At 50.6% G+C, this 23,552-nt stretch overlaps 11 protein-coding genes across 11 annotated transcripts; 2 read left to right on the forward strand and 9 right to left on the reverse strand.

The window, feature by feature from the left end:
- Positions 1-115: 115 nt before the first annotated feature.
- On the reverse strand, positions 116-1,623 carry CGGC5_v008192 (uncharacterized protein; the record flags this gene model as incomplete). The annotated part of the gene is made up of 4 exons (XM_066151984.1): positions 116-261; positions 313-563; positions 617-1,391; positions 1,488-1,623. 4 exons carry the CDS (start codon positions 1,621-1,623, stop codon positions 116-118), a joined length of 1,308 nt encoding a protein of 435 aa, XP_066008755.1.
- A 660-nt stretch (positions 1,624-2,283) lies between these two features.
- Positions 2,284-2,669, reverse strand: CGGC5_v008193 (uncharacterized protein; the record flags this gene model as incomplete). The annotated part of the gene is made up of 2 exons (XM_032024456.1): positions 2,284-2,353; positions 2,407-2,669. 2 exons carry the CDS (start codon positions 2,667-2,669, stop codon positions 2,284-2,286), a joined length of 333 nt encoding a protein of 110 aa, XP_031892074.1.
- Positions 2,670-4,003: 1,334 nt separating this feature from the next.
- Positions 4,004-4,558, forward strand: CGGC5_v008194 (uncharacterized protein; the record flags this gene model as incomplete). Its single annotated transcript, XM_032024467.1, has 1 exon — positions 4,004-4,558. The coding sequence occupies one exon, from the start codon at positions 4,004-4,006 to the stop codon at positions 4,556-4,558; it is 555 nt and encodes a 184-aa protein (XP_031892075.1).
- Positions 4,559-5,162: 604 nt separating this feature from the next.
- On the reverse strand, positions 5,163-6,815 carry CGGC5_v008195 (uncharacterized protein; the record flags this gene model as incomplete). Its single annotated transcript, XM_032024478.1, has 1 exon — positions 5,163-6,815. The coding sequence occupies one exon, from the start codon at positions 6,813-6,815 to the stop codon at positions 5,163-5,165; it is 1,653 nt and encodes a 550-aa protein (XP_031891736.1).
- Positions 6,816-8,312: 1,497 nt separating this feature from the next.
- Positions 8,313-8,759, reverse strand: CGGC5_v008196 (uncharacterized protein; the record flags this gene model as incomplete). The annotated part of the gene is made up of 1 exon (XM_032024489.1): positions 8,313-8,759. One exon carries the CDS (start codon positions 8,757-8,759, stop codon positions 8,313-8,315), a length of 447 nt encoding a protein of 148 aa, XP_031891737.1.
- Positions 8,760-9,281: 522 nt separating this feature from the next.
- On the reverse strand, positions 9,282-9,689 carry CGGC5_v008197 (uncharacterized protein; the record flags this gene model as incomplete). Its single annotated transcript, XM_032024501.1, has 1 exon — positions 9,282-9,689. One exon carries the CDS (start codon positions 9,687-9,689, stop codon positions 9,282-9,284), a length of 408 nt encoding a protein of 135 aa, XP_031892086.1.
- Positions 9,690-13,559: 3,870 nt separating this feature from the next.
- decr-1.3 (putative 2,4-dienoyl-CoA reductase 3) lies at positions 13,560-13,838 on the reverse strand (the record flags this gene model as incomplete). Its single annotated transcript, XM_032024534.1, has 1 exon — positions 13,560-13,838. One exon carries the CDS (start codon positions 13,836-13,838, stop codon positions 13,560-13,562), a length of 279 nt encoding a protein of 92 aa, XP_031892083.1.
- A 1,204-nt stretch (positions 13,839-15,042) lies between these two features.
- Positions 15,043-15,979, reverse strand: CGGC5_v008199 (uncharacterized protein; the record flags this gene model as incomplete). The annotated part of the gene is made up of 2 exons (XM_032024545.1): positions 15,043-15,690; positions 15,770-15,979. 2 exons carry the CDS (start codon positions 15,977-15,979, stop codon positions 15,043-15,045), a joined length of 858 nt encoding a protein of 285 aa, XP_031892082.1.
- Positions 15,980-17,710: 1,731 nt separating this feature from the next.
- Positions 17,711-19,385, forward strand: asaE-9 (MFS transporter asaE; the record flags this gene model as incomplete). Its single annotated transcript, XM_066151985.1, has 5 exons — positions 17,711-17,847; positions 17,917-18,017; positions 18,073-18,106; positions 18,195-18,777; positions 18,834-19,385. The coding sequence occupies 5 exons, from the start codon at positions 17,711-17,713 to the stop codon at positions 19,383-19,385; spliced, it is 1,407 nt and encodes a 468-aa protein (XP_066008746.1).
- A 619-nt stretch (positions 19,386-20,004) lies between these two features.
- On the reverse strand, positions 20,005-21,045 carry CGGC5_v008201 (Retinol dehydrogenase 12; the record flags this gene model as incomplete). The annotated part of the gene is made up of 1 exon (XM_032024567.1): positions 20,005-21,045. The coding sequence occupies one exon, from the start codon at positions 21,043-21,045 to the stop codon at positions 20,005-20,007; it is 1,041 nt and encodes a 346-aa protein (XP_031892080.1).
- A 1,937-nt stretch (positions 21,046-22,982) lies between these two features.
- Positions 22,983-23,331, reverse strand: TS2 (Sex determination protein tasselseed-2; the record flags this gene model as incomplete). The annotated part of the gene is made up of 2 exons (XM_032024578.1): positions 22,983-23,241; positions 23,294-23,331. The coding sequence occupies 2 exons, from the start codon at positions 23,329-23,331 to the stop codon at positions 22,983-22,985; spliced, it is 297 nt and encodes a 98-aa protein (XP_031892079.1).
- Positions 23,332-23,552: the final 221 nt, after the last annotated feature.

Below are 23,552 nucleotides of genomic sequence, written 5' to 3' on the forward strand. Positions count from 1 at the left end.
ACCCGTGCCCTCCTCGGCAGATGCGCCGCCGAATTCAACCCCACCAGCAAGCCCGACATCGCCTTCGTCAGGCGGAACGGTCACCTCGGCAAGCCCATTATCTTCTGCATCTGTTTCAATCTCTGTACTCAGCACCGAGCCCGTGGCATTCGAGGAAGTCTTCAAAATCCAACCTGGCGAAGCTTTGATCGTGAACTTTGAGGTCATCGATCCTGTCACCGGTGAGAGGTCCACTGCTCCGTTCGTTGTGCAGTCTCAGGGCTGCAGAGGTGTCACGCCCGGGGAGTCACCATTCAGTGGGAACACGCTCACCGACGCTGCAAGCTATAGTGCGGCCACTTGCGCCGTCTACTGCGCGACCAAGGGGCTCACTAATACTGGTGCCGACCAGGGCACCTGCTACTGTGGTAGTGTCATCAGGGATCTTCCTCTCATCCCCGCGGAACAATGTGCCGCGGCTGGGAACAAGCGTCGTCGTGGTTTCCGTCTTGGCAAACGCCAAAGCGCGGTCAACGCCATTCCCTTGTTTGCAGTCATCCCGGCATCGCAGGTGGCCATCACTCCTGCGACTGTGACATTGTCGTCCTCCAGCATCGCAAGTCTCCCATTGGCGAACAGTGCACCCGCATCGACCACTGCGAGCACCATCTCCGTGACGACGTCTGGAGCTAGCACCGCATCTGTCAGTGTTTCGACGACGCCTGGTAGCCTGTCAGGAAGCAGCGCCCAGTCCAGCCCTGTTGCGTCCGGATCGACCCCTGCCTCTTCGTTAGGGCCTGCATCTGTCACACCGTCTGGAGTCAGCTCCTTGTCGAGCTCAGGGGCAGCATCCTCTACTCCGTCTGGAGTCAGCTCCTTGCCTAGCTCAGTGCCTTCAAGCAGTTCATCGCCAACAATCAGTCGTGGATCTAGCAGCTCGGCCATATCTGTGCCGTCAACCATTGTCCCGTCAACGAATGTGCCGTCTAGCCCTGTCTCCAGCCCTGCCGCCACTGGCCAATTTGTGGGAGAGTTCATCCTGGCTATTGTCGGCGGCATAGCCCCGAGCAGTATCCCAAGCAGCAGCAGCTCAGGCTCCAGCACCCGTCCAGTCTCGACTCCGAGCTCGTCAATGGCAAGCAGCTCTTTAGTTACCAGCTCTTCAAGCCCTGTGTCTGTGGGATCCAGCTCTCGCACTTCGGGCACTCCTGGTGCGTCAGTGTCCTCGTCAAGTGTTGTCTCCTCTGGTATCGGGAGCTCCTCCGTCGCAATCAGCTCATCTCCTCCTGCCTCCTCTTCTGGAAGCGTTATCTCAAGCGCGTCTTCTTCCCCGCCGGCATCCCCTGTTATCACGGCACCAATCTCCAGTCCATTTTCCGTGAGTAGCTCTGCGACGTCAAGCAGTCCGGTGCCTTCAAGCTCGCCTCAGCCCAATTCCCCATCATCGAGCTCTGCTCCAGCTAGCTCCCCATCAAGCTCTGCTCCTGTCACCTCATCTTCAAGCTCACCTCCATCGAGCTCCTCACCCTCCAGCTCTGCTCCAATCACCTCACCAAGCTCTTCGCCTTCCAGCTCGCCGCCCGTCACTTCATCTTCATCATCCTCTTCCAGCTCCGTTCGGCCTAGTAGCTCCCCGCCTCCCATCGTTCAGTCAGGAGGGCCTTAGTCGCTGAATAGTTCGCCTCTTCTAAGAACGTTGACATCTTCGATGTGACCAGCATAGACTCTAGGAACGTCGACTAGCGCGCATTGTTCGGGTCTACGGTGTGATGGGCATGACTCCGATTTGGTGCCTCATGTGTTGTGAGCACCTCTGGATTCGAGGCCATTGAATGTGTGGCGCTTAGTTCAGCTGCCAGAAACGAAAATCAGTAATTTGGAGGAGACTGTAATTTGGCTTGAGTTCCTTTGTAATGAGTAAAGAGTATAGATGTGGAGCATGTGGGCTGGTCTTGGAGAACAACAGCTTGTTCAACTGATTGATGATGATTTTTACTGAAACCTGTCGTGATTTATGTATAAACAGTTACCTTTGGTATTATGTTTGGCAGTTTGGTCCACTCTCAAGGGGGCTTAGCAATTCTTCTAAAGTAGAGCGAAGCCGCCAAGCATGACATCAAAGGCAGATGGTTGTGTGTGCGTGGCGACAGGTTCAGCATAGTGAAACAAGCGTACATCCAAAGCATTGAAAAGGCTTTCGTAAAGTATATTGTACAATGAACTATGCATAGAGGTAGAGAAATCCCATGATTCTCAATACTCCAGCCACCAGAAACTCCGTCAACGCTTCGTGAAGGTGGTGACTTAACCGCCGTAGCAGTACTTGCTCAGGTTCGGGTTCAAGTTGCCGCAGACGCAATCACCGGCGGGGGCACTGGTAGAATTGTTAGTTATCACATTTTGGCATGAAGACACAGTCCGACGTACCCGTGCTTCTGGAACTTGTAGAGGAAACCGTTCGGGTTCTCGACAGTGGCGTCAGGGCATGCCTTCAGGCAGGTATCGTCGACCGGGACGCGGTTGTTCGGGTTGTCGACGCAAATGGCGGCGTTGGTCCACATGCAAGCGTTGGCACCCTGCTTGTGGCAAGCCTCAAGCTGGGCTTGGCAGCACTTGTCTGTGGCAACCTCATAAGCCCAAGCCGGAGCGAGGACGGCGAGAAGGGTCGCGGCAAGGAAGGAGAATTGCATTGTGATTGGCGAGGTTTAAAAGGAGCGTGTGAGTGACTGAAGGATGGACGTGAAGACAGATAAATGTTGGATGTGCTGCTGGTCAGAATTACGGTTGGTAGGGCTGGGAACTGGTTCTTATACTATCATGGCTACTAATCAGAAACAACCATTTGAATGTGATGAACCGTGAGACTCGGGATATAGCCCACACGGCTTTTGCACATTGATCCGATTTCCGAATACACTGCCTCCATTGTGGGATACCGAGAAGTGTTGAGGCTGACAACGGTAATATATTTGACATCGGCCAGTTCGTGACTAGCTTATTTCTAGAAGAGTAAAGTGGATATATAATTGGGCTCACATGAATCGTACAACCATGAACAGATCAATTAAGCTTTGTCTCGCTGTCACGCTGGCAACTTCAACTCTAGAGAGCCGCAATTCGAGCAACCCCCGTAACCGGATGACTACCTGCTGTATGTCGCATCAGAAGTTTTGGCAACAACTTCTGCGAATGGTTTTCCATTTTCCATGGTACACACCAACCAGTCACCTGTGAACTATTCGTAACAGTACGGCTGGAATTTCTTTCGGAAGTTCTCATGCTATGAGTCGTAAAGCATTTGGCGTGGATTTCCCTGCCCAACTAACTTCTGTTACTCGTCCGTGTCCGCCCCCACCATGAGACCATTCATCCAAAAGCCGGGCGGGCGCACCGGTAAACTTTGGGATAAAGTTTACATGTTCATCCATTATTTGATCCGATTTACGAGACTTGCCGTTTGATCTGAAAAGCATGAACTTGGCAATATACGGTCGGTCTCCGGGGGCAGAATATCATCAATACGTAGTCTCATTCTCGTATCCGTTATACACGCTAATGACCAAGGTTCTTCTGGAACGCCTTAAATTTCCCTCTTTCGGAATATCAGGCGACTGATCAAAATCTGGAAGTCGGGAACCCGGCAAGAGTATCTGCTCACGAACTACAAGATTGAGTTTACACGTTCATCTGGCAGTTCCTGGATTGGGGGCGCAGATCTTGTTGCCCAGGATAGTCATGTCCCAAACGAACTATTTGAATCAAAAGAAAGTTTTCTAATATCTGTGAGGCTTGCGAAAGCGAACTTTTCCTTCGCATTCATTTCCCGATATCCGAGAATCCCGCGCGGAGTTGACTTATGCGGCTGATCGCGACCGACTTGGTGATGGGAGGAACATATAATAAGCTCAACGCCTGTCACGTCTTTCCATCACTCATTACCCATAACAACACAAGTCACTCTCTAGAGCTCAAACCATACACTCGTTAACCTCACACTCTTTTCTTCTTCGAGTAATTCGCCAGAATGAAGTTCTTCCTTCTCCCTATCGCGCTCTTTATCGCCGCCGCCCAGGCCCAGCTGATCCTCGGCGCGCTTGCTCTCATTGAGTTCACCATCGAGATTCTCGAGGCCGAAGCAGTCGTCGCGACCGTCGAGGTCTCAGTCGACGCAGCCCTTACCGGTGCCGAGGCTGCTGAGACCGCCGTGATCGAGGGCTCCATCACCAACGTCGGTACCACCGTCACCCGTGTGGGCGAGGGGGCCATCGAGCTCGAGGGCGAGGCATCCCTGTCTGGATTCGGCCGCGTCGCCACCGAGGGCCCCGGCTTCGCCCAGGGAACCTTCACCTACCGACAGCCCTACCCCCTCGGCGTTGGCGCGGGCCGCAGCGCGACTGCGAACCCGCAGATCTCTCTCAACTTTGGCGCTCGCACCAACGCTATCCGCTCCGGAGGAACTACCAAGATCAACTTCAGCAACCCCTCCATCAACAACGTCCGCATCACCAACCCCGGCGGAGCTCGCACCAGCGTCCGTATCAAGGGTCAGCCCCTCACCAGGCTTCTTTCTTCTAGCTAGACGGCGAATCATGGGACGAGGTTTGGTCCAAGCAGCTTCTCAGTTTGAGAATGACGCCATGGTTATGCCTCAGTTGACCTGATCACAAAAGTTCCGTTGGCATCTCTTGCGATCACATGCTCTGAAATTCATGTATGAATTGCTCCGTTATTATCTAAAGCTGGGTTAGACAGCCTGCATCATGTCGGTTTTGGTGACTGGTCAAAAAGATCAATGTAGACTTAAGAAGAGATCATACACAATGTTCAATACCATGCTCAACGGAGGCTTCCTTTTGGTGACTGCTATATTCTGCCGACCTAAAGAAAGGTTTAGTTTGTTCTAGCAGAACCGATGGAATCGAGTCTCTCGGTTCATCACTGAAGTGCATGGAGACCAATGCCGCCATTCGAACCATGAAAGCATATTTGACGAGAAAGGAATGAGAGGGCTTTTTTCAGCTAGGTACTTATCGACCAGGGACATACCTATAGGTTAGAGTTACAACCTATAAGCAGTTGGCAGAGTCGACAAAGACCACTTCCCCTGGAGAGGTACTCTAGTTCAGAGAGCCTTAAATTATTGATGTAACGATTGTGGAAAGCGTGTTGATCGTTCTCTTCAATCATCCTAGAATGAGGGAGACGTCTTCCAAAGCCAACTCCTCCCATGCTGCCTTGGGGACTTCGCCACATGCAAGACGGTGAGCAACGCCATCAATCCACTCCACCCACAGTACGCTATATACCTCCCAAGAAGTGAAAGGAGCCGTGTAACAGCCGAGACTATCATCAAAAGTCTGCTTGTACCCGCGTGCCCGACTGATAGGAACCAACTCGACCTCTTTCGCCCTAGCCCAATCGGACTCTGACGGTGGAAAATGTTCCAATTGCTGCTTGTTGTGTAAATGAAGGCTCCCTATGACAACTTTCTTCTTGTTGTAAAGCTCCACTTTATTGTATTGACCTGACTTGTATCCCGTGATGTCGTTATCGTCGCCTGCCTGAAAAGCAAAGACAAAGGCACGGCGAGTGTCGCAACAAAGGTATGGCGTCTGTTCTGGCATATATGGCTGTGTAGATTCGTCGATATCCGGCACTGGAAACGGCCAGTGCCATTCGTGTTCATCACGATTTTCAGTCATGTTGCGGTGCCGAAAGGTATATTCATCGCATCCGTCCGGATACAGCAGAACATCTCCGTCCTGTCCATCCCCGTATCCCGGATTGGTTACCTTTCGGATTACGTTTCGAGTCCAGCCGGGCGGGAGGGGCCTTTCAAAATCTTTATAAAGTTCCCGATTCTCGTACCAGATAGGTTTGATCTTGCGCTTCTGCCCCGTCTTTGGAGAACTGCAAGCATACCATGTTGTGATCGGGATCGTATCCTTGATTTTCCAAGTCTTCGGATTCGCCGGACCAGCTTCCAAGCTTCCAATATCAACAAGTCCTTCCCATCCGATCCACGACCAAGATGGGAGAAGGCATGGATGGAGTCGACTTGTATCGAAGCGGTCGGAATGTATTCGTCGTCGGAGGTCGGTGTGATACCAGGTAGGTCGCCAGCTAAGTGAGGTTTCGAGAAACATTTCAGGGATGCCACAAAAGAACCCTCCGGAGAAGCAGCGGCTGAACACAGCAAGTAATCCAGTTATGCCGGGCAGACAATCCTCATCGTAGGATAACTTCATTTCGTTGTAGTAGCCGATCAGATTGCTGAGTGACCTGATGTTCGGCATGCCGCGCATGATTTCCCCCACGCGAGGATTTAGGTACTTCCCGGCTTCGATCCCGTGGTGCAAATGCTCTTCCCATACACTGCACTGACAGATCCAGTGTAGTGAGTCTTTGCTGAAGATGAGTCGTCTAGGAGACATATTGAACTCCTGAAACGTCCAAGCACGTTCGTGGTACATACTCCATGAGGTGAGACCAAAGTAGTTGAGCTTATCCAAAATGAACTGCTCGTCACCGAATTGAATGGGACCTTCGTCGTCCTGATCCTTTTCCCGGGAGATGTCTCTAAGGCCTGGAAAGCCATCTTCAGCATCCCGGTCTAGGGCAACGATGGTTAGAGAGGCATTCGCATATATGGCCCCCATATTCTGGAGTTGTGCTGTGCTGTCGGCAATACGAGAATGGTCGATGCAAAGAGTATCAACCCAGAGATAACGCTGACCGACCGAAGAAGTCAGGGCTATGGCGTGCCGAACCATAGGTGCAAGTTGGGTGGCGATAGCAAGATCGTCAAGGGAGTTGGGCCTCTGGAGGTTTGACATGGTGTCAGGTTGAATGTGCAACTCGGGAGCTTTTCCCCATCTGTAGCTCAACGCAAAAAAGCTGGCGCAAATGACTCCTGGTACCAAACATTTGGTTTTTGTATCGACGACCCAGGCTGGGCGATATGGCCATATCTTCACTGGATTCTCGCACTTTGTGCCGTGAGAGGCTACGCATTGCTTCAGCCAGTGGTCGATGACGCTCAAATTAACCCATTTGGGGTCCAGGAGGCGAGCGATGCCGGGATGGTTCTTTACAGAATCCCTTCTAATTAGGCAAAGCTCGGCACAACGGCTGAGATGTTGGATGGATTCTGTCAAAGCGAGAACGCCTGGGCGAGGGCGATGAATGCCTACGTCCTTGAATGTTTTCGAGGGGCGGAAAGTTTGATTTGGCTCATCGCAAAACTTCTTGAACCACTCAACCAGGGGCTTGTGCCTTTTGCAATTGGAACGTAGTGCCTCCTCAAAAGAGCCGAGATTGATTGATGTACTCTGTGCGTTGTCGGAAGAATCGCCAAGTCTGCTCCAGATATCAGAGCAGATATCGCACTCCGAGAAGTCATTAATTGTGACGAGAGACATAGTCATTTTCTTCGCCGTGTTTTGAGGAAGTCTAGAGCCAAAAGAGTCAGCCAAGGTTTGAATGTGAGCTGAACATGACTACCAATAGAATTGTCTTTGTGAGTGATTGGTCGTTTGGGTATCTCTGAAATGCATTAAACAGACATTCACCTTCGATCCTTGTGCCCTCTGAGTTCGAGAGCGAGTTTGGACGAATTGTTGGTAGACTGATGTCTGCCTTCTTGAACTGTGGCAAGGAAACGTCCCTCAGAAGCCAAATTTGTCCTTGTGATGTGTTCTCAAGTAAGCAAGGCAGAATCGAAAAGCAGCCGGTGTCAGCCAATTGAGGGTGAGTACGTTTTGAGCACCGATGTAATATGGCGTACTTACCATGTGGGGCTGACTCAGGCTCACAGCCAAGATGACCGAGATCGCCCAGCGGCTGCCAATGAGCAACCCTGGGGGAGGAAATCGACATTACAGTCTCATGCATTAGTGCGCAGGTAAGACGAGATTGCGACAATGGAAATGTAGATCCCTCGGGTCCGTTTCGATATGCACTATGAAATCAATCACATGGAAAGCAGCTTTTGGACTGCCCAATGAAGGAGGAAAGAACGCCAACATCTCAATAACCCCAGCAGGATGAAGCGAGAGTATCACAAAGCGAATTTGATACAAGCTCTGGCTAGTGAATTGGATGAATGTAATTATGTTGCAACTAGCCAAGGTTATCCTCAAATATGTTTTAGGAAATAAGTACAGAGTGAGATTGCGCATTAGTCGACATACTAAGAATTAGCCTCGTCTTACCGTGCATCAAAGGCTGTGACTAAATATTCGGGCACACCATATTTTCAAGATGTACTTGATGAAGAATTCGAGATCTATCAATGTACGCCTGTGGCTTGAGCATCCGATGATAGAATCTGATTAGTATGTGTCCAGCGGCCGCTGAGCGTTGTCAAGATCGAACGGGATCTTAGTCTCGTTGACACATTGGTTCTCAACCGGATTCGAAGCGAAACGATCCTGGATGAACCTGAGCCACTCAGGCGTCGCAGCCGTCAAAACAGCACTGTGATCTAGGCCCGGGTATACACTCAAGTGAATGATATTCCCGTGCTCACAAGAGTCCTTCCATGAAGCAGTACCGGACTCCTCCGAAACAATAGTATCCTCCTCTCCAAGAATCAAAAGTAGGGGCTTGGAAGCACTATCACCTTGAGCAGGAGCGTTCAACTCCTGGAATTGCTTCAAGATCGTGTCCGACTCGGCGGTGAAGTTAGATAGAGCGTCGAAGCCCAGATCGCTCGTGAGACCTGAGATGGCGGCGTCGCAGAACTGGCCGATCTTTGCAAGCTCGATTCTGGTCCTCATCGTCTGCGAAATGACTGGAGCTTCGTAATCTGGAAAAGTTGCCTTGACTCCGAGCACAGCAGACGGCAATACACCCAACGAGAGGGGTGAGTTTGATCCTGAACTTTCAAGGAGTTTTCGGAGCTCGTCAAGAGAAACAAGTGCATCGTAGATCTTGGAGACAGGCGCAACGGCGACACCTCCCAAGTACCCGCTGGCTGGATCCTGGACAAGACTGTGCTCTGACAACTTCCATACTGCGCCGCCACCTTGCGAGTGACCGATGGATGTCCAGTTGTACGACAATACATTTGGAAAGGCGTTGCGAGCGGCAATAACAGACCAATATGTGTCATTGGCATTGGCTGCGCTCGTCACTTACTTATGAGACGTGTAGTTGTTGCCAAGACCAGCATAGTCCGTAGCCACAACGGCGTATCCCGCAATGACAAGTTGGTTCCAGCTCGTATAGTCGTACAGGCTCGCGGAGGTCGAGGGTGCACAGCCGCGGAAGACTCCACTAGTACCGTGGGCATACGCGACTCAGTTGAAGGGTTCCGTAGTCCGAGCAAAAGGTAAAGCAATAAAGCCGGTGACAGGCACATAAGAGCCGTTGATGTCGGTACTCGTGTACTGAATTTTGTACGCAGCGACACCAGCAGGTGTGCTGAGATTGGATGGGGGATTCAGCTCGAATTTGAGAACATCGCCAGGTTTCGAGCCAGAGAAGTTGGCTGCAGTTTTGTAGAAGTCGTAGTCGAAACGAGTGCCGTAGATTTTAAGGTCTTCTGCATTGCCTTCCGCGATTGCCTGCTGACAAGCGTCGCCACAGCTATACTGTTGAGCAACTTCGGCGGAAACATAGTAGTTGCTGGCTTGGCCGACATCGACAGCGAAGATCTGGAGGACTTGTTGCCCAAAAAGAAGACGAATGACTGGAATCGCACGCATTTTCTACTGTAATGAAAGAATGACGATTGTAAGAAGAAACTGGTTCGCGTTGGACAATGGACAGGCCAGATTCTCTCGTCAAGCCTACTGAAGTCTTCTTAATAACCTCAATGAAGTTACCGAAATCGAGATGTAGTTCCGGATTCAACAAGGTCATACACATGGACAACACGAAGCGGGGCCCGAGAACTCCGGTTGCCGTTGAGTTAAGGTGTGGGTGGAGTGGATCCGGGAATGCTCTTCCATTGTCCTTCCCGTTTGGGTTGATGAAATACGAGCGAAGAGAAAAGAGACGCGGGCTCTAGAATACTAAAAAAGAATTGTGAATGCGAAAAGTCTATGGGCGAATCACGGGGAAGCATTGGGACTTCTTATGAAGTGTTTAATCTCAAGGGTTCCGCTACATATCAGGGAACGCCTCGGTTGGGGAAAGCGATGTCACTTCAGATTTCACTTCGTCTCAAAAGCCACGTCATAGCCTCACATGTGTATTCAGTAAGACCTCTTTGGAGAACTTGAGAAGCTGTCAAAGAGGCATTGAGAGATGTGGTCGCAGGTTGACCGTCAGCTACCAGATCATAATTTAGAGACCCATGCCAAACATACGCTTATGCCTTGAAAATGCCAACCTTAGCTCTGCACCTTGAATCGCCCATAGCACCCTGAGCCTGACAGGCTTTGCGAAACTTGCAATTATCGAATGCCAGTTTGACTCCCGGCCCAAAGATGTTCTTATAGAGCTTACATTCCATGAACCCCTGGTCATGGATGCGAGGGGTATTTTCGCATATTATGTTGGTGATATCGTCATTCGTAGTCCCGTCTTTGTTTGTGCAAGCGCAGTACTTATAAGAGTCGCAAGCCTGAACAGTCAAGGACAGCGTAGCAACAGAGAGAAGCCATATAGCCTTCATGGTCAGTTGGAAAATATACTTGGAATATTAGCTGAGAAATTATTGAAGCGGGATTATAGAATACTGACCGGAAACGACCGTATTTCTACTTAGAATTCTGATGTTTCTGGAAGAATTGGAATGACTAGCAAGGTGACCTACTTTGATGGGTTGGGCGGATCATAACGAATTTTATATAGCTAGTGGTTTAGAGAGAGGCGCATATGAGCAGCACTCGTCGGTATTACCGACTTTCTGTGTCTCATTGAGTGGCTGTGTCTTCTATTCTGTAGGATGGAGTTAACCGTTGGCAATATTTTAATTTCTAAATCTCTCGACGCGAAGGAAATGGCGCCGTATCGTAGGTGCCCTGAGCCGTATCATGAATGGCAATCGCTAGCTAACCCATAATTGTAAGTTTATTTATATAACGGTATGCAGAACATTGCTTCTATCTGACTCGTAAGCTCTACATGTGACTACCTACGAGATTATCAGTCTGTGCAAGACAATATTTCTTACTCATGATGAGACACAGATTACACATATCTTTCCCGCCAGAGTTGAACCCTCCGTGGGAGTCGAAGGTTGCGCGGAACCTGGCATAGAACCATCGCGTGTACTCACGCATATGGCTTATTGTCTTCTCGGTTGGTATTGGCACTATCCTAGCACAGGAGTCAGGTCTGTACTGGCGCATCTTTCAATCGATTCATGAGGTGATCCGCATGCAACTTGATAGCTACTATAGGTAGGGAGACGAATTGATTCATGAACAATCTAAATCAAGGCTACTATACGCTCGACTACACAGTGCTTCGAACTCAATCTAACTAGCACTATTTCCCAAAGGTGGCTTTCGCTGGCTCGCATCTCTCATCTAAGCTCTCTTCCCGCCTCTGCCTAGGTTGTGTTTCTCCTTACGTGAATGGAGTGCGTGAGATCTCAAGTTGGTTGAGGAAACTGAATCGACCACAAGTTTTCACGGACGGAATAATCTGTCCGAAATCGCAGCTTTCAAGTACCCAGTGCATTTAAATCTTGTCGCGACAATACCCCGTAGACCCTCCGGCAATGATGCATGACTGGAATCATACCATTAGATTTCTCATTACAATGTCGCAACAGTCACACGGTTTGACTAACCTTTGCCCAATCGCAGTTATTGATGGCTGTGTCCGGAGGCACCGCCCACCATAACTTCTTGTAACGGAAGCATTCTTTGAAGTTCTGACCGTAGTACCCAATCGTCCCGGAGTTCTCGGCACAAGCCTTGGCCGTATCAACGTCCCAAGGGACGTTGTCTTGTGTCTTCCCTTGATCCACGATGCCATCTCTTTCACACCTAGCGCTCTTTCACACCTAGCGATTAATGAGTAACATGTCGATCTACCTCAACTAGTAGTCAGGGGAATCTGAGGATGAATTACCAGCAGTTTTTGTATTTAGCACAAGCCTCGATCGAAGTGATAGTAAAAGCCGCTACAGCGAGAAGGCTTGTCAGTCTCATCTTTTGATGATTACAATGGCGGTGTCCGTGATGCTAGTTCGCGTGAATATCGCATCTACCTTACGTGAGAGTGCGACCTCTGTCTTTTGTAAGGGCTCATGAACAGGGTCCACATGTCAGCTCCTGCACGCGGTAAGGATTGGCATAGCAAGCACTGCTCGTGTTGGGGCACAAGAAACTTGAGTTTTGTTCATTTGGATAGATTACCGTAATGTTAACCTGCCCACTCTATTTGCATAGATCCCGGGGGCTGATAGCACTGAGTTCAAGCGATAAATCAGATCACTCTCTCGAGTCATTTTACTAACAAGAGCTCTTCAAATTCTACAGTACAAGCATATAGTGGCCACTAACGCATGCCGCGCCAACTGGTAATAGACACTCTAGAAGGCGCAAAACGGGAAGTCTTCCACGTGGAAACGAAGATCCCGAAATACAGGTCCACCGTCGATTCGCTGTATGCTCAGTTCAAGGGAGCGCATCATCAGCAGCCTGGAGACCCCGCAAGAGGGGTTTCTCATATCATTGATGTAATGAATTCTTCAGCCACTGCTGAAGGACGGCCGCTGCCAATCAGCTTGACTCTCGAACCGGACGCAGTGGCTCAACTGCGCAAGAATTGCGCCGACACGTTCGAGCTTATGGATGAGTGAAAGGAAGTTACATCTGACATATCGCTCTATAACGCGATAGGACGATTGATATTATATCAAAATACTACATATTATAATATTGCATACCTTACTACTACACGTTAGGCATCAAAACAACGTTTATGTAAGCATTCTCATTGTGATAAATACTCTAAAGCTAACTTGGACCTTTTGTTGGATTGACGACTGTGTCTGGATAAAGGGATGCTAGAAATGCATTGAATAATATGCAAGAACCGGTGATGATGGGTAAAATACAAGACAGAACCCCGCTCGGACCGGTATAGGAGGAAATCCCTCAATCAAGCAGAACAATCACCTTTTGATCAATGGACCTCAGTGGTATTGCATTAAATCAACATCGTTTGTCTAACAGCATGAGAATGATCCTTCTCCCCGCATAAACAGCGCTAGTGTCCAAATAGGTAGGTAGGCTTCTTCAGGCCGCCAAGAATGCTACGTGTTAAATATGGGACGGGTGCTGGAATTATCGATTGGCGAATCCTTGGTGAAACGAGTTCCCAACATCTTGTAGCCCTAGCTAATGAATATATTTTGTCTGTTAGAGGGGTTTTGGTTGGTAGCGTGGAGATATAAACGAGCTATTGCACCTGAAAGAACCTGAGCGGATTGCCTCTTGATTTGAGGAATAAGTGAGTAAAATACCCTAGATGTCCAAGGCCTGTCATATGGAGGAGACATCTTCCATCAACAAGGCCTTGACAGAACCAAAAGCCACAGCCTTCTTTTGTTCATCTGATCTCGCTTTCCATACATGTTATCCAATCAACCTCATAAGGACATTGCCACGCCGCTAAATATAAGTTCTGGGGTTGGCGGCGCCGCGGATCTCTGCGACAGCAATCTCAAAACGGTCGAGCCGTCGGCCAATAATACAGACGGAACTCGCACCGGCCTTGGCGAAGCAAAGGGCGATCGATTTGCCTATGCCGGTGCCGCCGCCAGTAATGACAACATTCTTGCCAGCTGCCGAGAGCTCAAGTCTAGAGGGAGAGATCAGGTCGTTTGCTTTGTAGTGGTAGGTCTTGGTGAGTGGCATGAATTGTCGTTGGGGAGTATTATCCTCGGCCATGGTGGTGGTTGATTGTAGCATCGGACGATATTCTAATAATACAGTTAAACGCAAGTTGACATCATGTCGACACAGTGAGCAATAGAAGTCGTGTTGTATGTATATTTATCTATCTAACGTTACTATGGATCGACCGGAGGTACCGATGCAGCGAACACGAACGTACGATCTGAACCTCCGCCTCCAAAGATCGGTAAAAGGTTCCGAGAAGCATTCGACAATACAGAACAAGTCGTGCGGAAGACAGAAATAAAAACCACATGTGTGTCCGTAGTCTCTCCGACTCAACCGCTAAGGGTGGTGTGGACGGGCTTCAAAGCCCGAACCAAGAAGCTTGAAAAGCCGGCGCGACGCTCTTTGACTCTCCGGCTGCGACGAGGTGATGGTGGTCATAGATTTGACGGTGGTATGCGGGGAATGGGGAAGCAAGACATCTCTCATACTCTCACCAACGGAACGCCAGCTGCCGAATTAAGGCGGAGTCATTGAGACAATCTAGCGGGTTATGGGAACGAGAGTGATAGAATTCGTCATCCTTCATATGCCTTCAGGCAAGCCTCAGTCGATCCTATGACAAGTGTATACGGAGAGAAAAGGCTCTGGAGCATTTAACACTGCTTATGAACGACTTGAATTGACCAATGGCTCTGAGGAGGGGCCCCCTCTTGAATGTTGGCCACGGAAGCTGGCCTTTGCGGGCGGTGTACGCGACGCAGAGAAATCCCTATGGTTTAAATGGAGCCCCATTGAGAAGTTCCTCAATTAATAAAGCCTCTTAGTTTGGTTGGTTCGCAATCGAAAGTCTACCTGGACCATAAAACCCCAAGCGCACAAAAAAATACAATCACTACTAGACAGAAATCGGTTACCCGACCCTTGCGCTCCCATTGCCGAGTGACGTCGGCATCTATTTGCCCCCAACCCCACTTCTTAACGGCCTGGTACTCCTCAAAGAGCATTGGCTTGACCGGGTCTGGCATTCTATCAATTAAGTCAAATTGTATCTTCAATCCAAGCTTAATCAAACGTTCAAGCGAAGGGTTCGGGTGACCGATACTTTGCTGTTCACGGACTTTGGGAGCAAGAACAGTCAGAAGCATCTGGCGGCCAAACCAGTGAAGATGTCTGCGTTCAGTCGATTAGCCATCTCCAGTGTTCGAGAAATCCACATGAAGTGTTCGGGGCGTTGACTCGTTGGCGCAACTTACTTGGGAAACCACAGCGTGCTGAACTGGTTTACGAAAGCCTCAGCAATGGCGTGGCCTTTCTCCCTATCTTCCGAATTCGTCCATTTGTCGAAAGGCAAGTCCTGAAACCAGCGATAAAAGCCTTCAAGTTCGTCCCATGTTCTTGGAAAGTTGACTCCAAAGCTACGGCTCCCGTCCGCGGGCTCCGTTCGAAATTGCGCCAAAACCCTTTCTGCCCATGCAGGCCACGCGGCCGCGACGTGAGGATGAGGCATCTGATTCTTCGCCCCAACAAGCTTCCGCAGATACGTCTCGAACACAGCCGACCCGATTACGGACATCTGACCTTCTGGAGGGTTGCTGAAGGCTTCTGGGGTGTTCTTCCAGATGGTTTTGTGTAGCCTGTTCACAGCCTCGATTCCTCGTTTTGTCTCCTCGGACGCACTGCCGTACCACATCCAGTCTAGGAGCTGGTCTGCTGTCTTGTAAAAGCGTCGGTGGGGACGCTTAAATGCTCTGGCCCCGAAGTGAATGGCCGCAGCGCCCCCAGGGGGCTGCGTCAACATCACGAACGTGGAGCAGTATCCCATTGCAACGGCAAATGTATTGCCAGAGAAGAAGTTCGCAGTTTTGATGATTTGGTCATATTCAGTCTCAGGGTCAAGCTATGAGGAGAAAGACCACAAGTCAGTGTCTTCACGCAATCGTATTGTCGTCCAGCTTTCGCACGGAAAATGGTCTTACTGTGTTAAGATACGCTGAAATCCATTTCCCTTTCCGCTCCTCCTCAGGAGGCCACTCTGGCACGGATCTGTGAGGCTCAGACGGGGGCCTTGGCTGTCTCTGATTGTTGTCAAGCTGATCCACCGTATCCGTCCCGGGAGGTAGATTACTGCTGAAGTCAAGGGCATAGTACTCCTTGTCCCTTTCCAGGAGAGTCGGAATAACTGGCATGATGAGAGGACTGCCACGAAATAAAAGATAGTCAAGGTTGATGGAGGATAAACGGTTGGCTGCATCTGCTGCAATCAATAAAGGCCAACTCAGACAAATGAGCGCAGAATCAATGACAAAGACCATATATACCCATCATGACCCCGCTGCAACCCACGATCATCAAAAACAGTAATGTTCGCCAGTGTAAGTACCTGTTTCTATTGGGCGACTTGTCGGTTGTGTGGTCTGTAATGACTTACAGGGGCTCGGGTTCCAGGGGCAGAGTCAAGCAAAGCGGCAGTAGTTTCGGTAAAAGGGTTAGACCCGCTATACATCCGGACGCCGCTTAGTCCGCATGTTCTTTTACCTGAAGATGTCCTATCAGAGCCCCTTTGATTAGTGACTGATGTGTTCGGAAGTAAACATGATCGGGTCTTTGGCTGAACAATCACATCTAGCAAAACAGAATCTTGCCGTACGACAAGGCGATAACTGCCGGTGCCAAACAGGTTCCTTTCCGTGAGTATCTTACTAATCGACGCTTATGGACTGTAGCAATATGTCTGGTTTGAACCATCACTGGAATGCTTTAATTCGATGTCGGGATGTGATGTGGTAGGGTAGCCCAACATCCTGGCGCATTATACAGCTTGGTTGGGAAGGTTCTATTCTGATGAAAGGGGTGGCGCACAAACCGCAAGCCAGTGTCAAGCTGAACAATTGCTGTTGATCTTGATCAATTCTCTCTTCTAATTGGGGTTAAAAGAAAGCGTAAAGCCAAAAAACGAGTTGGAAGGGAGGTGAGAAGATACTGTCCTCAGTTTCTTTACAGCCGACCAAGGTGATCACCGACACGTCCATAATTCTCACTGGAGGAGGATGGTCACATACAATTTCACAGACGTAGATGACGCACGAATGACTTTTTGGGAAGACAAACGCTGGTTTACTGGGTCCGTGGCTTTGATGACCAAAACTTTCATTCCAAAGGAAATCTACCAAAGATAAAGAGTACCTCAACATCGTACCCTACGTCGAACACAGAAATACAAATAGCTTCCTACACCCCGAGAACTGACCGGAAATGCATGTTCACGGATTTTGACTTCTCAATAGCTTGTTTGACGTCATTCTCGGAGACTGGAAAGACTTCAATCACCGGCTTGACATCATGCTCCGCTGGAAATTCCAGCATCTCGCGATCCACCTTTCTCGAAGCCACTAGTGACCCTGAACGCTGATACCATTTAGGATCAGTGGCGTGTAAAAAATCTTGAGATCGCCGGCAGCGACAGACACAGTATAAATTTCTGATCTGGTGGCTATGAGAGCATATCCGAAGATAATGCCTAGACAAGGCCTGGAATCCGCGGAATCCATGGACAGGTTCCAAGCTGGGAGTTGTGGAGATATTTGGTTATTGATCATCTCGTCAAGTACGCCTTACACTCCTTTCGATGGCCACTCTCAATACAATTTTGTTATCGGTTGTAGTTAGTTGCCCCGCTGAATATTTTCGTTTCTTGACTGGACTGGAGCTTTTTCAGCGATAAATTTTCAGCTGTTCAATTATCTGGTTATAGAGATATTCAACCACGACTGACAGGATCCGGTGGACAAGAAGACGGAAGAAACCCAGCGCCTATTTGAAGCATCATTCTCTCCCCTCACCTAACCTACCTCGTACAATTAACTCCCTCGACAGGTAATTCGAGAGTTGAACTCGGTTATACCCGAGATCGATATTCAATGGCGGCCACGACTGGCTTCCCGGACCGGGCAGACGCCACGGAAAAGACAGAGCATGATCTGCCACAAAATGCTGCGCAAGACGCCACTGACAGGAGGTCGGGCCATGACACGACGAAATACGTTACCGATCCGAGGTTAGACCATGGAAATGACGCTCGAGGAGATTTCCGAAATGAGGAGTCAAACAATGTACAGGATTGCAGGACCAACACCATCACGGAACTCGTGCCCAGCGTAGCAGCTTCGAGCTCCCTTGCTCACCCGGGACCTCCTCCTGATGGAGGCCTTTGGGCATGGCTTTGCGGTGAGTGGCGATGACATTGGTTCGTTGCGCATGGACTAATAATCAAATCTGGCAGTCTTGGGGACGTTTCTGGTCGTGATGAACACGTGGTATGTTGGCTCCCGGGTCCCCTGGCTCCCCCGCCAGAGGAAACCCTCGAATTTTCTTCAGCAAGACATGCCTGACAGCGTTGACTAGGGGTGTGATAAATTCCTACGGCGTCTTTCAGAGCTACTACGTCACGGCTCTTGACCGTCCACCATCCGATATTTCCTGGATCGGGTCCATAAACGTCTTCCTTCTCTTCTTCATCGGCACCTTCACTGGCCGTTTGACCGACGCAGGCTTCTTCCGCCCACTATCCATCTCCGGGGCTATCTTGACGGCCAGCGGAACATTAGCAACGTCAGCATGCACGAAGTATTGGCAGATATTCCTGGCGCAAGGTATCTGTGTCGGCATCGGTAGTGGCTGTCTCTTCTGTCCGGCCGTTGCTATCGTGTCAACGTACTTCAATAAGCGTCGGTCGCTAGCGATTGGCATCACGGCTTGTGGCAGCGGAGTCGGGGGCATATTGTACCCGATGCTGGTACGCCAACTATTGCCGCGAGTGGGCTTTGGGTGGACAATGAGAACAATTGGATTTGTTCAAGCTGGTGGATTGGCGATTGCGGTCGCGATCATACGACCGAGGGTTCGTCCCCGTAAGACGGGACAGTTTGTCGAGTGGTCGGCGTTCTGCGAGCTCGAGTATACATCCTATGCGTGTGGCTCTGTCCTGGTAGGTCACGCACTACACGGGAAACCATTAGGGGTTCGTGCTGATGATTGATACAGTGCCTGATGGGAGCCTATGTCACCTTCTTCTTCGTCGCCGCCTACGCTCGAGACATTCAGGGCATGTCATATGCCAACTCGCTAAACCTCATCATGATGATGAATGGCATTGGAATGGTGGGCCGACTCCGGCTCACACATCTCGCTGATAGGTTCGGAAACCTGACCGTCTTCGTGCCTACTGCTGGAGCAGGCGCTTTGCTTCTGTATTCCTGGGTCGCCGTCTCCTCTCCAGCGGGCTTATATGCTTGGGCATCCTTTTCTGGCATGGCCACCGGCGGAATTCAGTCGCTCTTCCCGTCCGCTCTGGCGTCTCTCACGTCTGATCCGCAGAAGCAGGGTACTCGTATCGGGATGATCTTCACGATTGTGAGCTTTGCGGGCTTGATCGGGCCGCCAATCGGGGGAGCTCTCATATCGGCTGCCGGCGGTTCTTACGTTGGTGCTCAGGTGTTTGCGGGAACATGTCTGTCGTTAGGGATGGCATTTATGATGGCCGCCAGGGAAATTAAGAGGAGGAAGAATGGGCAAGATATGTGGGTGATGGTGTGATGAACGTTGATGCTGTACGCCGCTGCCGGCGTGTTCTTCATATGCAGTCTGTGCCGCAATTATTCGGCCGCAACGGCCTTTGCCGCCGGTATCTCAGTCGAGAAGCCTCCAAGAATTCTTCATTTTGACCAAGCTTGGTTAGAAGTCAGAAAAACTTTGCTGGACAGCGAGATTCTCGCGGGCGCAAGAAGCTGGAAATCGTCACCCACCCTCGTGGGAGGCAAAAATAACATACAACACCGGGCATTCGCCGGTCGTCACCGACCCGACTACTACTCCAGCCCTCACTGGTTTATCGATGGGAGAGCGGACGGGATCCCGAGTTTTCCAATGGGTATGGTCGTATGTGGTTGTTGACGGATGTGAGGCTGCTCATAAGGGGGCACTCGCGTGGTGGACAGTGATCGTGGGCAGAATGAAGTGCAGTTTCTTCTCTGTATTGTTGCCTCACAACTTTATATACGTGAATGATCCTTACTTCTGCAACACTTGTCTAATCTCGTCATCGGTAATCTTTCCATCTCTACCCCTACCGCCCTGCATTAATCTCGCCAGATCTGGCGCTTTGTATGGACCCAAGCGTACTAGATACTAGTAATTGAACATGACAACCTTCGCGTTATTCTTCCTCTATACCGACCAGCTTGCATGACTCCTTCCAAAGCAACGTAGCCTTTCCCTCGTGGTAAGCCCAAGGCGCATACCCTGTGTCTGTCGACATCATGTTGTATCCGGCGGACGTGGGGTGAGCCTCGACACAATCGCTCAGATATCTGCCACCTCTTCCCTCCCACTCCTTGCTGACGGTGGCGTAGACAGTAGTGGCAGCCCCTTGAGCCGGGTTCTTAAGGATGCTCATCATCTTGTTGAAGAGTTCTTCACCCATCGCCGCCTTTGCTGCTTCCACGTCGACGGGCTGCGCGGCGGACATGTTCGTCATAATAGATCCGGGATGCAAAGACAGCGAGTGGAGGCCTTGAGAGCCGAAGCGCCTCTCAATCTCGTTTGAGAAGTAAATGTTCGCCGTCTTGGAGTGTCCATAGGCCACTGACTGTGTGAAGGAATCTTCTTCCTCAAAATTGAAGTCGTGGAACCGGATTTCGCTCGCGCGGTGAGCCATCGAGGAGACGGTCACGACGCGGGAGTGGAACTCCGGAGTGACCGAAGCCAGCAGTGCGGGTCGCAGCAGCTGGAAGAGAAGAAAGTGCCCGATGTGATTGATCCCAAAGTGTGACTCAAACCCGTCAACAGTCTTCGTCTTCTCGCGCTGTATGACACCGGCGTTGTTGATGAGGATGTTGAGCTTGCCCCCGCTCTTGGCTAGGAAAATCTCGGCTCCCTTGCGCACGGAGTCCAGTGAGTCGAGTGACAGGACAACAGCCTGGAGTGATCCTCTTCTAGGGAGATTCGGGGTGTTTGTGATCTCGGCGATGGCCTTCTCGCCCTTCTCGTGGCTCCGAACGCCTAGGAAGATATCGGCGCCGGTTGCATAAAGGGCGCGAGCAGTATCTAATCCGATGCCTTGGTTCGCGCCAGTGATGAATATTGTCTTACTGGTTAGGTTTCCGACGAGACTTTCATCTTCGATGATTTGGAGAGCCGTAGGGCGGGCGTCGCCCGGACCGCGGGGGTTCTGGTGGGCTACGGCGTAACGTGACATGGTGTTGGGGCTTTCTGCAAAACTCTGGTTGCGCAGACGTTGTTGGGTTGCTGATCTAGGCTTAGGGTACGTGAAGGGGCAGTGAGAACGAAGATACAGAATGTGAATGGCGTTCAGTCTATGACTCTGGAGATGTCACGAGATTTAAGTTATTGAGCCGACGTGCGAATTATCTCACCACATGGTTTATAGTCGGTGCTCTCATTTCGCAATAAAATCCGCCATATTCTGCCGTCCGTGCATGAAGCCCGCTTGCTGAAGTGGCGGCGTCGACGACCGGGAGTACTAGAAGGCAAGGTGGCTTTTGCTCACGCAGGGTTTCCGCCGACATTCCAGGTTGTAACCGGGGTCTGGGCGGACATTCATCTGGCGGACTTTCAGTTCAAAAAAGGCTATTTGCTAATTAAGAATGATTCGTTGGGGGCTTGAGGGAAATCGTGGCTGACGGCACAAGCAATCATTCGAGCTGCGCATGTGGTCTCCTTCACCCATGCTTGACTGAGCCTTGAAGGCCTCGTCTTCTGCAAGCTGCCCGGGTCGTTTCGCATTGATCGGAAGGAAAATGTAAGAGTTAGGTGAAGGGGAGATAGGGACTAGCAGCATTGTTCAGTTCGCCAGAAGAGCCACTGCAAGCTGAGCAGTCTGCTGTCGTTCGGCGAGTCTGCGCAGCTGTCAGGCAGGAAAATCCTTCCACGAGAGGGACATTACAAGAGAGAGCTTGTGAAACCGGCTCTAACCGCCGTGGATCGGTATACCAGCTTTGCTTTGGTGATAGCGCACAGTGACTGCTGTTTGAGTCTCAGTCGCCATGTAGTCGGGTCGGGTTTTCCTCATTCGGCCCTTACGGCTAGTAAGTACGAGACCCGCTTCCGGGTCCCCGCTCCGCACAGCACCCGGTCTCACTCGGACTCACTCCACACGACAACTTTAACTCAGGGGTAGGCTCCCTGCGCCACCTGATCCTAATATTGAATAGCCAGGAGTACATTTGGAAAGCCAATCTGATGCGCAATTGTCACACATGAAGTATCGCGGTAACGTTGCAGAACAGACAGCAGCGAAGGTGATGGACGGAAGATGTGGGTCTTCTCCATTCACCACCTATCACCTACTACCGCACACAACTTATGCGGGCTTCTCCTCCAGCCACCTTCTGTGTTTTCTTTTCTTATCTGACCTGTTTCAGACCACGATTGCTAGTGTCACAGACGCACCAATTCGACGCGAGTATGACCCAGAGTCCAGAATGAGGTCAAACTTTCTTTCTTCGGGGGACTGTATTCACAAAAGTTGCCTGTCTCTAAGCTCCTTGATTCTCAAGTTGTGTAGATATCAAGATTTACCGCCTCTGTCTCATTGCTAGTGAGCTAGAAAACCTTCGGCAGCCTAGCTCCGCCATCAAGCCGGATCACTTCACCGTTCAACACGGTATTCCCTATCGCCTCTTTCACAAGCCTAGCGAACTCCTCCGGCAGTCCTGGTCGCCGAGGAAACTCCATAGCCCCAGTAAGGATCTCACGGTCCTGTGGTCGCATGGGAGCGGTCATGCCCGTCTCAAATAAGCCTGGCGCAATTGTAACTACCCGAATTCCGTGTTGGCCAAGATCTCGTGCCATGGGTAGCGTCATTGATACCACTGCCCCTTTACTGCCCGAATAAACGACCAAACCAGATTGTCCTTCGAAAGCTGCGGAGCTTGCCACCATGATCACAACGCCGCGCTCCCCATCTGGTCCTTCTCGGGACACAGCGGCTAAGTGAGGCAGGAGTTGACGGATGGGATCGAGGGTGCCGCGCAAATTGACGTTCAAGACCGTCTCCATGTGCTCGTAAGAGCAAGGAACGCGCTCTGCATCCAACAGCTAAAGTCACATTAGCCTCCGCGCTAAGGAGAGAGCTTCGTTCAAGACAAGTAGCGACATGACGTGGAAAACCATTTACCATGCACGGAGAGCCAGTGCCAGCAGCAGTGATGATGCCGCCGATGGGTTTTCCACCTCCTGTGCCCAGTTTAAGGCGGCCTTGATAGCGTTGGCGACACTCTGGGTAACGGTAACATCGCAATACAAGAACTTCATCGAAGGTCCGAGTTCCGTGTTCGCTGCGGTGCCGAGACTGCTATTGGTGTCGAGGACCGCAGCGTTGCCTCCATGAAGGATGATCATATCCACGCAACCTTGACCAAGGCTGGAGGCCCTGGGATTCCTCTTAGCAATGAGAGAAAAGGCAGAAGTAGTGGCTGACTTACCCGCCCGTCACAATGAATGTACGACCCTGGATCCTCATAACTGCTTGTCGAGATCTTCGGAGTGATTAAGGTGGAAGAAAGCGGTACAAGTGCGGACTGATTCAAGACAATATAAGCAGGGAGTCGGGGCAGCTCGCATGCCGGAAATCCGGCGGTCAACACGCCATCACTCAAGAAAACAGTAGTATGGGATGGATGGATGGATCAAAGTGCCCGGTCCAACGTTGTATTTAGTGGGCCGAAGGTCCGCTCCGCAAGC

Source organism: Colletotrichum fructicola (genome assembly GCF_000319635.2).
Source record: "Colletotrichum fructicola Nara gc5 chromosome Unknown KSG_Nara_v1_contig04, whole genome shotgun sequence".
NCBI classification, from domain to species: domain Eukaryota; kingdom Fungi; phylum Ascomycota; class Sordariomycetes; order Glomerellales; family Glomerellaceae; genus Colletotrichum; species Colletotrichum fructicola.